This window comes from Apostichopus japonicus, chromosome 12 (genome assembly GCF_037975245.1).
Source record: "Apostichopus japonicus isolate 1M-3 chromosome 12, ASM3797524v1, whole genome shotgun sequence".
Lineage (NCBI taxonomy): Eukaryota > Metazoa > Echinodermata > Holothuroidea > Aspidochirotida > Stichopodidae > Apostichopus > Apostichopus japonicus.
In genome coordinates, this window is record NC_092572.1 from 13444237 (window position 1) to 13457674 (window position 13438).

The window sequence follows — 13438 nt, forward strand, 5'->3', positions numbered from 1 at the left end:
ACTTGAACACTTTTGTTGAACTGCAACGGCTGAACGGAACAAAGAGTATTACAGTACATTTTTGATACAAAATCTAATAGTAAAATTTAATACGAAGTTATTCAGATTGATTTAATTGATATATAACGTGAATACTTTTGAATACTAGAAATTATATCTGAAATTAAGAATTAACTATTCTCAATGCACAAACCATTTGATTACGAGAACGGTTTTAAGTAGAAAACATAATTTAAACAGTAAATTACATAAGTTTCTTTTATTGAACCTAGCTACAGATGAGCATAATTCAGGATCCGACGGGACGAAGTTACTACTGGTTGTCTTTACAATCACTCTCCTTTGCTTTATTGCTTTGATCATAATCTTTACAGTCACATTCATCGTAAGGAGAAGTCAACAAAGTAAGCTGTTATGTTAGATTTACTTGTCATGTGATGGTCTTTTTACCAAACAGCTGTTCAGAAGAAGCATTTAAATATGGTTACATACAATTTGTGAAATCCGATTAGAATAGCTATGCATAATTTTAGCAATGACGAAAGCGTTCCAAACCCTACTCATAGTGGAGAAAGATGACTAAATCCGAGGGAAGGGACAAACATCGAGAGGAAGTGAAGATGAAACTTGAATTGAAGAGCCAACCACAACTTTAACTCAAATTTCTAGCACTCCAAATTTAAGTATTAAGATGCCATATTACATTTCTTAGCTAAAAGAAATAAGGTTTTATTAAAGAGCACTTCTTATTTAAATAGAACGAGTTTTGGCATGGTCTCTCACCAGACACGGGGCACCTGACCACGGTGTTGCCATTCTCACCTACCCCTACCCATATCCAGACTCAATAATCCATGTTTTGTTTTTGCAAAGAAACTCATCGTTATTAGTTATAGCTGATTCTTGAAACAAAATCTATCCCGTATTAAATTGCCGTTTTTTATTCATTTTAATTTCAGTTCATATGCTTTTAGATTCCATGTTGCACTTGTATTTATTAAACGTGGTTGTACCGATAATAAGTCCATCAGGGCGAGCAGTGTTAGCAAAGAGCTCTCTTGTTTACACACTAGGCGTGCATGGGTATTTGTAGAATACAAAAAAACTTCTGACATTGATCTCTTTCTTTCTTCTATCTTCTTCAAGGAAAACGTAGCTTTAAAGTTCAGTTGTGAGTATCCCAATGTTATTGCTACATTTATATGTTATTACCTTATTACCAAACCTTCAGTATCCATACACTCAAAATTGTACCCACCACTTAAGTGTTGTAGATTACATCTAAAGACTTGCATAATGTTGAGTGTATTGCTTGGCGCCTCAGTGGTGTTTCCTTCGTATCACAAGAAACTTATCACAGAAAATCTAAATCGGTCCTGCTTTTCCAGTAAATAAACAGTCTTAAACTTTTATGTGGTGTTCAATTTTCTTTTTCTTCATGTTAGGACCTGGAAGTATGGAAATATTTATATTAAATATATTTGTTTGAAAAGAGCATTAAATTATTGATCTAAACTCTATTAATTCTTGTAAGAAAATTGTTCTAGTCAGCCCTTATTTTGCTCACTTGCCTATCATCCCAAGGCTACATTTTCTTATTTGATTTCATAGAACTCCCTTACCGGATTTACCAATTTCTGAGAACCGAATACACGAAAATGTACAATATGAATCGCCAGATGAATTACAAGGTTTCCGTTCTTTTCTTTTAAAAATCGTTTCAGACAAAGCACAATCACATGCATCAATTGTCGTACATTATATATTCTTGAAATTAGAGAAACACGATGGCTTTAGATAGTAACCAAAGAATTGTTGTTAGAGACGACATAAATGGATATAACGTTATTTCTGACTTAAATTGTTAGGATATTTTTTACTTATTGTGTGGGTGGGTGTATTGCAAGGTATTCGTAATGTAGTTTTGATCAGACGCCTGCATGCATATATCAACTGAGTAAGACAGGCTTTGCTGCATTTTCGTACCATTACGCAATAATCTTCCTTTGTCACTTTACATTGTATTTGAAAGTCTACCTTTAACATTTCTTCATCATTTCTGTTGTAGGCTATAAAATATGCACTCAAGTTTTGTATAAAAACTAGCTGATGCAAAAATGTACATTTAAGTCTCATCAGCTTTTCAAAGAAATATTTAAAATATTATATGCATTTCCATGTCTCATTTATAGATATTGTGTACTTTTATGGAGACAACGTTGTTTATCATCGATCAGACATTTTGCTTGAGAAACGTCTGCAGAGCTCAGGACGTATGATAAGATGGACAGCTTCTCTTCAAAATGGGAACAGACCTCCCTTTATAGCCAACACTTTACCAGGTTATTATATTAACCAAACAGTTTTTAAACATGCGTGAATGTTGTTATTTCTTTCGCCTATTTAATAGTTATACAATTGTTTGATATAAAAGGGAAGAAAAGAGTTTTAATTTAGTTTGTGCCCCATAGAAATTTACTGTAAATAATTGGTTATGAAATAATGTATTAATTATTTCTATTATCTCACCATGCGAGTAAATGATATCTATTTATGTATTTAATTATATATATATAGTTATATATATAGCTATATAGCTATATATATATATATATATATATATATATATATATATATATATATCATAATAGGAAGATTGGAATATTAGACGTATGATAGATATGATCCTAAGGTTCATTGGTACTAGAATGTTACATATTATGAAATGTTCCCATATATATTTTCCTTCGTATTTTACCCCGCCCAAATCATTTCCAGACATGGGTGAGTTGAAAGTAGACTATTATTATTATAATAACGTGATTTTCATGTGCAACAATAAATGATCTGATGTCTACTACATGGTTAATTTGACGATATCATATTTGGGGCAGTAAATACAACCAGATGACCAAGACTTTAATACATCACATTCTATAACATCGTAAGGTGATCAAAATTACTAGGAAAACCAATGTTCTAATGTCCCCTTCACCTCCCTGTCTCACACATGCACACGCACGAATACAGTGCGTAGACATGCCCACAGTTGTCTATCGACAAAACGACAATGTTCACGGCTCGTACAATGTCGGTAACCTCTGCCTCTGCTGGTACTCTCTTACTGGTGAACAGAAGCCCCTGTCCCTCCAATTCTAACCAAAACTGTGACTATTTGGGTACATTCACGTGTTGAAGTTCTTGATCCATATAAAACCGTTAGCCACTCAATCAGCTTAGACAAAGATCGCTGAGCTTTTGTCGGTTACACACGTCTACAACCGTCAGAGTTGTAATTATGAATATATTCACATACCTGTGTGTGTTTGTGCATGTTTTTTCCCTCTCTCCCTCTTTTATTTATTTATATTTATTTTTTTGGTTATTTCTTTCTTCTTGTTCATTTCTTTGGGCTTATGATTTCTTCCTTATATTACAGATTCTTCATCAAGGGATGATTGGTGTGAGATTCGATTGTTTGCAGAATATCTTCGTAGCATACCAAAACATGTGAATATTGTCGACATCGTGGGATGTGACACTAATAAAAGTACCGTAATAAAACCCTTTTTTATAATTCTTTTTTATTTATAAAATAATAAAACTTGATATTCTTTTTCGTGATACGAATCCCAAAATTTAATGTAAGAGAAAACATCTTTGTTGTTAAATGTTTGAAAAAAAATACGTTTCTTTATATTGTATTCTTGACAGCCCCTCACTTCATTTACACTGAATATGTAACAAATGGAACACTGAAAGACTTCCTGGGTCAAAGTTCAGATGGATGTGAATATTCAACATCTATTTACAGCCCTCATGATGACTCAGCTACCGCGTATGTAAAAATAAAACAGTTGGCGTCGTTCTGCTATGAGGTTTTGGATGCAATGATTTTTCTAGAATCAATAGACGTAAGTTGTGAAACGTATAGGCTAGCTAATAATGTAAAACGTGTCAATAAAAACAGCCATGTTTTTATTTCTAGTGATCGTCACCACCAACTGGCGTTCCTGCTCTCAATGATGGTGTTCGATTACCGTCTGAAGAACACGTTAGCCTAAGCAAGTGAAATAATAGCTAAAGGCATAATCATATTTGACCTGCTCCTCTCATAGTTCTAGAACTATACGTGTAAATGTGTCTATTAGGACGAAAGGTTAATAATATTGACGCACAACTAATTTACAGGATTCTTAATATGATACAAATATATTTGGGTTCCTTTACTTTAAAGTTACTACATTCTAGAATTAATACCTATGCGTTGCCAACCAGATAAAGTCAAGTATTGTTGGGTGAAATGCTATTCTAGTCAATTATCTTTATATAAAATTGCATTCTTGTATTTTCATGTTAAATTCCATCGAGACCACAGACGAATATTTGCCCACGAGACATAAACTTGTTATTTGATTTATCACTCTAACACACGCATCAGTAATAAAATACGTCAAGAAATATTGTGGTAGTTGCAATATTTCATGACTAAAGTAAATATATCGTGCCCATATATATATATATATCTGATTTCTATTAAAGGAGCACTTGCATTAGGTATAGGTATATTTATTGTGATATTGTAAGTTCAGATGATTATATTCCACTGATTATAATTTCTCAGTGCGATCATCCTGGAGTTTGTGCCAAAAAGGTTCTTATGAATTCCAGAGATGTCTGTAAATTATATGATTTCAACGCCTGTTCTACCACCAAGAAGTTTATATCCGGCATAGACTTTGAGGTACGTACTGTATGGAAACCTTATGTGGGACAAATAACTCAAAATGTGTATTTTGGCTTAAGATCCACTTTATATTTACTTCAACTTGAAACATCACATCGCATGAACTGATAACTTTGTAAAATATATTTAATTTTCTTATATGTCCAATTAAACTTTCTTAAAGTGGATAAAGTACATAGTTAACATATGTTAGTTGATTTGAATGCTAAAGGAAGTTAAAATCACAATCTTGTTATCATGTAATCAAAATCATGTAATTTATATAAAACTGATGGCGCTAACCAACTTAGATGTTTCAATGTAAACTTGGAAAAGTGCCCCTCTTTGTGTGTGTCGCAGGTACTTCAGGCTTAGCTGCCTCAAAACGTTTTTCTGCTTCCATCAGAATAGATCGCCGATGACATTGTACCCTCCACTATAACATTAAGTCGTTTTAAAATTTACGAGGTATCACGTAAATGTATATATTTTACTGACACTATACTATAATTTGCAGAGATGCAGCCGGCTCCCATGGTTTGCACCAGAAACAATATTCAAACGTGAATACAGTCGTTCGAGTGATTCCTGGTCTTTTGCAGTATTCATGTGGGAGGTCTACTCAAACGGTAAAATAACGATGATACCAATTTGGTCAAGGAAGCTACCATGCTAGAAAGAATGTTTCACTGACTGTTTCACTGAGCCAGAAAAACAAAATATTATGTGTATTCTCTCTATTGCTTGCACCAAATGAAGTTATAAAAGCTCACTTTGTATTTTTGTTGCATAAATGACTGAAAACCCTGACAAATGAATGAAATGATATGTTACATTAGTATGAGTCTTGCATATAGTTCAAGATTTTAAACGTTTAAACCAGTTGGCATTTTCCTACAGATCTGAGGTACAATTTCTTCTTTAGTCGGTTATTAAAAACATTCTTAAGTAATTACTATGTGATTTCAAATTGTAACAAAATTAAATCGCACATGCAAGTATATAGAAGTGAGCAAGCTGCGTAACATTTACGAGAACACTCTATGAACATGATTTCTTCATCAACAATTCGTTTTGTCTGTCCTTGACTGAATTATTGTTCATAGGCCTACACGGATTATTTTCTTGTCGCAGGTGGGACACCATTTATCCAGAGAACATTAGGCGACATTAAATCTGCATTTGATGAAAGCCCTCCTCTGTCGCAACCAAACCGTTGTCCAAATGAAATGTAAGCATTATACACATTAAATATAGCACAATTTAACATCGTATTATAACATTTTTGCTAATTTCAATGTAATCTGTACTACTATACTAATTTCCAGTTAAATTGTGCCTATTCTGAAGGGTAATCATACCATTTTAACCCCTGATATGTTCACTTAGATAATCATAGTCTTTATTATTCTGTAACGTAAGATATATATTTTGCAGATGTCAACTGTTTGTTGTCTTCTGACGAAACTTTGATGTTTTTCTGACTGTCTTGGGTTTTTTCACATCCGAAGTAATTATGTTGCATCATGACTAAACTTTGACACAGCACTGGTTGTCAATTTCTTTTCTTTATCCTCGTGTTTGTCTGTTTATTTTTTTTTGTCTCTTTTTAAATTAAATGCACAGTATTTCACCATTGTCTTCCTCACTCCAATAATAGCTACCTGTTAATGAAACGTTGTTTTTGCCTTCAACCCGAAACGAGAATCAAGTTGGCGAAGCTCAAAAAAGGGTTAAAACGATTTATTGATGGTGAAAGTGTCGTAAGTAAAGATTTCGATTGTTTCGATAATAAAATAATTTAGAGATTAACAGTCTTGATTTGATGCAATGATGAACAATATTACTCTATGCACTATATATAGGCACGATTTAGAGAAAATATACGCACTCTCTCAAGAATATCACTAAGGAAAGTTTACTCTGCATACTTTGCATACTTTAACTCATTTTGTGGAATGTGATTAAGAGAAGCGAAGTATTAGCAGAAATGTCTTACGTTCAAATTATTTTACTACTAAACATTTTATAAATAGTGCGAGCACGGCTCCTACGACACTTCTGTAACAAGAATGTACGTTTTAATTTTATGATTGGGTTGAAGGATAAGTTTGAATCAATTAATTTCACTCAGTTCGCCTCATAATATTTAATAGTCGCTGAACAAAATTTCGAAAATACTAGAAAGAATGACCAAGAAGAAATTAATTCGTGTATTGCATGCTTATATCTTAGGTGTCTATTCCTAGTTGTTTTGTATTCACATTTCAAAAGACCAACCATGAAACATTGCTCTATTGCTCTTTAAAGGTTGTCTGTTTAAAGCAAAGGATTTGAGAGTTAGCGTATCAGTCATTTTATTTCTTGTAGGCTAATTGCCTCTCTGAATTTCTTTACTTTCATTTTCTTTTCTGTTTAACTTAAAGCTTAAAGCTTACAGAACCATAGTTAATTTCCAAACTGTTTACAAAGAAAAGTCTTTCACAGACTGGTAAGAATTGACTAAAGATTTCCTACAGGAAGACGCAAAATAAACTGCTTGTATGAAACAGTGAAAAATTTCTATTTTCGAAGTATTTACAGTCTATATTTACAAAGCGTTCCAACCAACTGCTTGGTTTGTGATTTATCACGTACATTTAACTATTACAGCAAAAAATTTTAATTCAGCCAGATGGTCAAGATTTTGTTGACTATTGTTATTCAAATAAGTTGAAAGCTGCGACTTTTCTTAATCCTACTGTTCACTATTAACTCCACTGGTAACATATTCTCTTCCACAGATATACACCAAAACCTACAGTCATTCTCTTTATCGCTAAAGTTTGCAGCTGTCGTGTTGGATCAAGTATAGTTGAGCAATAAAGCAAATCTCTAGACAGAACGTGAAAACATGCATAGCTCAATAATTCTTACCATTTACTCATTCTGATTAAAAGAACTACAACAATTTATTTACGGCGACCTATAAATGCTGAGTTTTGTCTGTATTTAAAATGAAGTGATGAGTAACACTGTAACATGAGTATTTTAACACAAAAGTAATGAATGAATTTGTTTTCTCAAAGTTTGCAGAATTTCGCGAAATGTGACAGCCTATTATATATAAACACCCCTACTCATGACAACATTTCTTAAAGGGAGGCTGGGCACTCTTAAGGCCCTTCCCTAGTACACACATTTGGTAGCGGATCCTTTTGCTCTTCCAATACGACCTTTCTGGAACGCCAGTTTCTTACCTCACAAATATGGAACACATACCAGCTTTGGACATTGTTGGCGAAAAACAAAGACATTTGGATGAGAAGTGCTGATAAGAAAAACTAGACGGTATACTGTACACCAAGATTGCTTCAATTGTCTTTGTTATGTATTTTTATATCTTACTAGAGTAAGTTAATTTTCAATATCAACTTGAGTTCTTACTTTTAAGTATAACGTTCGAATAGGTTATCTTTGAAGTTTTGTATTGATTTATGCACTATTAACATGATACGCTTGTTATCACACATAATATTTTAAGGGTTTGTGCAAATTTGTTATCTTGACATGCGCATAATGGTCAAACTGCCGTTTTTGGTTCTTTTACTTTGACCCTATGACGTCATAGGTCACGGAGGCAATACTTCCCAAGCCTTTACAGTCAGACTAATTTCTTATATGATTCATCTCTAGTACACTTAAAGTCAATATTCTGCACACACACAAAATCTGGAAATACATTTGGTTGGTTATGCTAACTAGGGCAACCGTATCCGTACTTTAAGGGAAACCGTACTGCAGTGCATCTCACACACTAATTCGATTTTGCATCGACGTATGTACGTACGTGCTAAGTGTATATATAGTGTACACTAAATTATACTAGCATTCTGTAATAAGACCTTACGACGAGTTTGTCAAACGAATGCGGATACTATTGGGTTAAACAGTAGTTCCAATCACTGGAAGTATTAAAGAGTGTCACTGCGAGATACGGTTTTTAACGTTATGAACCATCATAAGCCAACCTAGCATTAGTGCGCTCTTAGTATTTTCCTTGCAATCGTTGAGATAACCTTCGGTTGTTTTGTTTCACATTTGAGTGGACTTAAAAGAATACAACATAACATGCATGTAATTAACTTATAGTTTGGTCTAAACATCCTATTCTTTACAATGCAAAACACAGTCAACGATTGAGATATTGTCTAGAGCAGGTTACATATAGCCGTTGTTAATGTGTTCAATGGAAGTTATTTGACTATATAACAACGTGCTGTATATAAGCAGGCATGCCACTGCCTGTTTTATCACTATTTTATGTCAACCTATATAAATATTTCAATGGTTGCACTTAGTCTCTAAGTATGTATTGTTGGATATTGAAGTACACATTAGTTTCGGTTTTATAGCTTGTTATCGCGATCTTAAGGTATATTGCAAAGGTCGGTATTTCCAGTACCTCCCTCTATGATATGAACACTAAGGCTAAATTTAGCTTTGATGACGGAGAATCACGAGTATATTCGTAATTGTGTATTTGACAAATATGTACTTTGTTTTTTTACATACGACCCGTATAAACCAACGTTTTATATAGAATCAGAATTGGGTGGGTTAATATGTGTCAGTGTATTCTAAGACAGGATTTGGTACCAAATCATTGTAATGAAATGAAATATATCAAGATGAGTTATATAAAAAAATACATTCCAACACTGTATATGGATATTTCATATCAATGAATTATACTAAATGTTGAGGTTAAATATGATATGTATATCGTATCCACCCAGGGTCATAGCCTCATGGCTAATGCTAGCCTAAAGATTATACGCATATCCTGAATATGATAATAAAATACACTAATGACTAGTACTTTCGTTGCCGTCAAGTAGTTCCTTTGTTTAAAAACTAATACATTTGACGATATTTCGTGCTCTTGAATAGGTCCTTGATGTCTAACTTCCTTGTTGTGATTTCAATTTGGAAAATATCATCAAAAGATAGACCAGGTTTAAAACTAATATTATTTCCAACGCACATTCTAGCCTAGGTGCCAATATTCCATATTTTTCTTTCTTTCTTTCTTCTTTTCGATCTTTTTTTTTGGGGGGGGGGCAACAATGAAACCAAACTATCATTCAGTTCCAAAAATCTACTTCAGAGTCTCACAACCCCACCCTACCCTCACGGTTGTATTGTACGTGAGTTTCATTGTAAAAATACAAACAAAATAGCAGGATTGAGCCTGTATTTCTTTGGTACATTCTTAACCCTCTTTAGTGTGCTGAATTGTATTGACTTGTACAGCAAGACATGGACAACGCTAAAACAACATGTAACACTAATTATATGTACTGCAGTACTAGAACCAATCATAAATACAGGGATTACATCGTATTTGGTATATCTTCAGTAGCTTTATATCAGGGAGCTGATGTAATGTTGTTGCGTAATGGTATGTATGTTAGCTCTTGTAAGAGCAACTTCGATGTTTCACCATTCGGCACCCGATTAGTAGATACATTTCTAACTTTCGAAGATTCATTTACTTTAGTTGACAAGTATAGCACATGTTAATTAAATCCCATTATAGCTACTGTTTAGTGAAACGTTTTATTCTTGATGTTAGCATTCTTCACATTCCAGTTATGTGTTAATCCCATAACTATTCTCAGTTTCTTACTTCTAGTGTAGAAGATAAAATGTCCTTTTAATATGTTATTGATGTTGATAGACTTTCAGTGCAAATGCGCCTATTGTGGTGAACGTTTCTTTACTACTTTCTCCTTAAATATCAAACATGTATATGAGTCACATTTACGTCATCGACGCTAATTGGTTAAGCCGTATTCCGTTGAACATGTTCAAGATGTTATTTTGCAACTAATTACCAATACTACATGTTTATAATGGAATTGTATTTAGATGACGAGCCCTGGGGGTGAGGGTGTTACATATCGGAATGGGAAATATTAGGCTGAGAAAATGCGACAGCTTCAATACGGGGCTTTGATGATACATTTCGCTTTAAGTTTAATTCCTATTAGTCAGTTATCAGTGTATTTCTGTGTTTAAAATAATTTCCAGAGAACAAAAAATTAGATAAAAGCTCTAAAGCTGAAGTACAGTATTCCCACTAGCGTTTGAAATACATTCCAGAGAACGAAAATACCTCTTTCTGAGTTATATGTGTGTAGTACTTTAAAGTTACTACAATAGATACATAATTAAGGAATGTTAAGTTAGGTAACAATTGAAGGTGTTATAATTAATGAATTATAAATAACTAGTGACATCAGATTAAAAACATGTTACCGCACATAAGTGATTCTTTTTACACAGCAATGAAGAAGTGTGGGCGGAGATATTTTTACTTAAATAAGTTCTTCAGGTTTATTTTCAAAAGTAGGTCAAACCAACAAATATGAAGGTCAGAACACCAGTTCGGCTCGGGGAAATTTCCCAAATGAATTGTGTGCGCTATTGAAAGTTCACAGTTACTTCTTTTTCAAAATTCTTCTCTAATTTTGTCCTTTCAAATCAACATGTGACTTGTTCCTACACTTTCGGTTTTATAATTTCAACGTCTTACGATTTCAACGATTTTTACTACGAATAAGTAGGAACTCATTGCTACACGTCTTCGGAAATATCGTGAATTACCTCTCGTAATATCTGTTTTTCTTTTTGATAGGTCACGGATAATACAAAAAATAAGGCCCAGTCTTTTTGTATAGCTAATATTTTGACTTTGCGTTTCATTCTATCAACAATTACCTATAGCGTTCAATTATTTAGCTCGTTCAAAAAAAAAAAAACATTTAGCGTTATGTACCTTAGTAAAATAAGTACCAAAAACAGTTGATATGCGTGTTCATATGCGCATGCGCGTGCATGTATTTATGGTACCCTACCTTGCTTACATGATGTTTCGATGGGGTAGATTTGGCACTTCTCATACGAAATGAGTACAAGGGGTACGAAAGTACCAAACAAACAAACTGAATTTATCAATGCAACTTGCATATTCTTTTAAAAAAGTTCTTGCCAGATAACATTTTTCGTACCATTGCTAACATGGAATGCCCTGACTTGCAATTGTAGAATACAAGAACATCAAGTGTACTAGGTTAACAACTAATTAGCTCTCAAATTATAGTTTAGCGTAGACCTGTTCAACTTTTCATCATATATTATGACTGCACAGTTGTGTAAAAAAATTAAGAGTTAAGCCTCATTACATTCCATTCAATTTACTGTTACTTTCTCAGAGTTTAAGCCAATATCAAAGAAATTCTGACAATTTTATGGAACACAGGTTTCAAGTGCACATACACTGAATTGTCAGTTACTTTGAGACTCTTCTTCTGTTCATGTTCATCTTATGAACGTTTAGTTATTAGATAGTTCAGCGGCATGTGTTATGATGTTATGAATGTGTTAAAGAGTGAAATATCGTATTTATTTTTAAATTTTGCTGTTTTTCACATACATGTTTTAGCATTGCTGATTTTGGCTACCCTGAGAACCATATAATTGTTTTCACATTCTACCTTGTAACTGTTTGTAACACGAGTACAGACCAAATTTTATTACCAGAGCTTTAACCTTGGATGGATCAAATTTTCTCAAAACGTGGTGGAATAACAGTATTTTTTATACGTCCATGGTTGCATTCATTATAATACCCAACAACACCATATTATACAACAACATCGATGAGTGGCATATTGATTATGATTTTAGGTTACACTTGTTGTTAATATGGATCCTTGATACGCAATTTGTTTTATCATGTCAAAAGGAAATACTAATGGACCAAGATTGTAATCAAACCACCTGTTCAAATGCAATATTAAGTCAAGGTAGACAAAGAACACAACAATACAAACAAGAACGTTGTTTCTACATACATATATGTCAAGTCCGACCAACTCCGGGGACAAGAACCTCGGAAAAGAATAAAGGATTAATACCAATGGTAATTAAAGCAATGATGTGTAAGTGAATTTGGCATACAACACTTTAACTAACACTTTTAGCTTATCGAGTAAAACTTTTGTCTTATTGATTTAAAGCTTAGAAAAGTTAAGAAGTGAATAATGCATTTTTCAATTTCCAAATTCTGTATTCAGGTTCTGAAAATCATACTAACAAACAATTTCAAGGATACATGCTTTGATGATATTGATCTTACTATAAAGGTTACATGTTAACCCCAAAGGAAGTAAAAATAGCTGTTTACATACATACGCAGGTGGAACAGTATAGTTCACCTGTACACAAATAAATAATTCCATAAATGATTTTAGACCAATTGGCCTTTGTATAGTATTGTTTTCAATCGTATACTGAAAATTTTACTCAAGTACAATATGCAAGCACACTTAACTCGGTAAAATAAGAAACACTATATTTACAACAAAGACGCAGTACTTAAAACTCTTCAAGATATTTTACAAGGACTAATTCAAAGAGAGACAACATAGACGAAGTTTAATTTTTTTGTATTTTCTAGTGATTGTAACACAGTTTTGCTAAATGAAAGACCATCGTCGCTGTATGGAAAAACCTGGCTCATTCACTTTCTGGCAGACTATCTCAAGGTTTGATGAAGCAACTGAAAGTTTTCACTGATTCCCTGATTAATCAGAGATAAAGGTCGTTGTCCCTCAGGATGGTCCTCTATCACTCTGCACAATAGTTAAGATATTCTGCAACATG

At 33.3% G+C, this 13438-nt stretch overlaps 1 protein-coding gene and 1 pseudogene across 1 annotated transcript; both read left to right on the forward strand.

The window, feature by feature from the left end:
• The window catches only part of LOC139976849 (uncharacterized), a 40886-nt pseudogene that overhangs the window by 1465 nt on the left and 25983 nt on the right, over positions 1-13438 (forward strand).
• On the forward strand, positions 1436-11397 carry LOC139976851 (fibroblast growth factor receptor 2-like). The gene is made up of 9 exons (XM_071985681.1): positions 1436-1691; positions 2193-2342; positions 3440-3550; positions 3715-3914; positions 4625-4744; positions 5244-5355; positions 5861-5957; positions 6387-6489; positions 7510-11397. The coding sequence occupies exons 2-9, from the start codon at positions 2276-2278 to the stop codon at positions 7546-7548; spliced, it is 849 nt and encodes a 282-aa protein (XP_071841782.1). The 5' UTR covers positions 1436-1691; positions 2193-2275; the 3' UTR covers positions 7549-11397.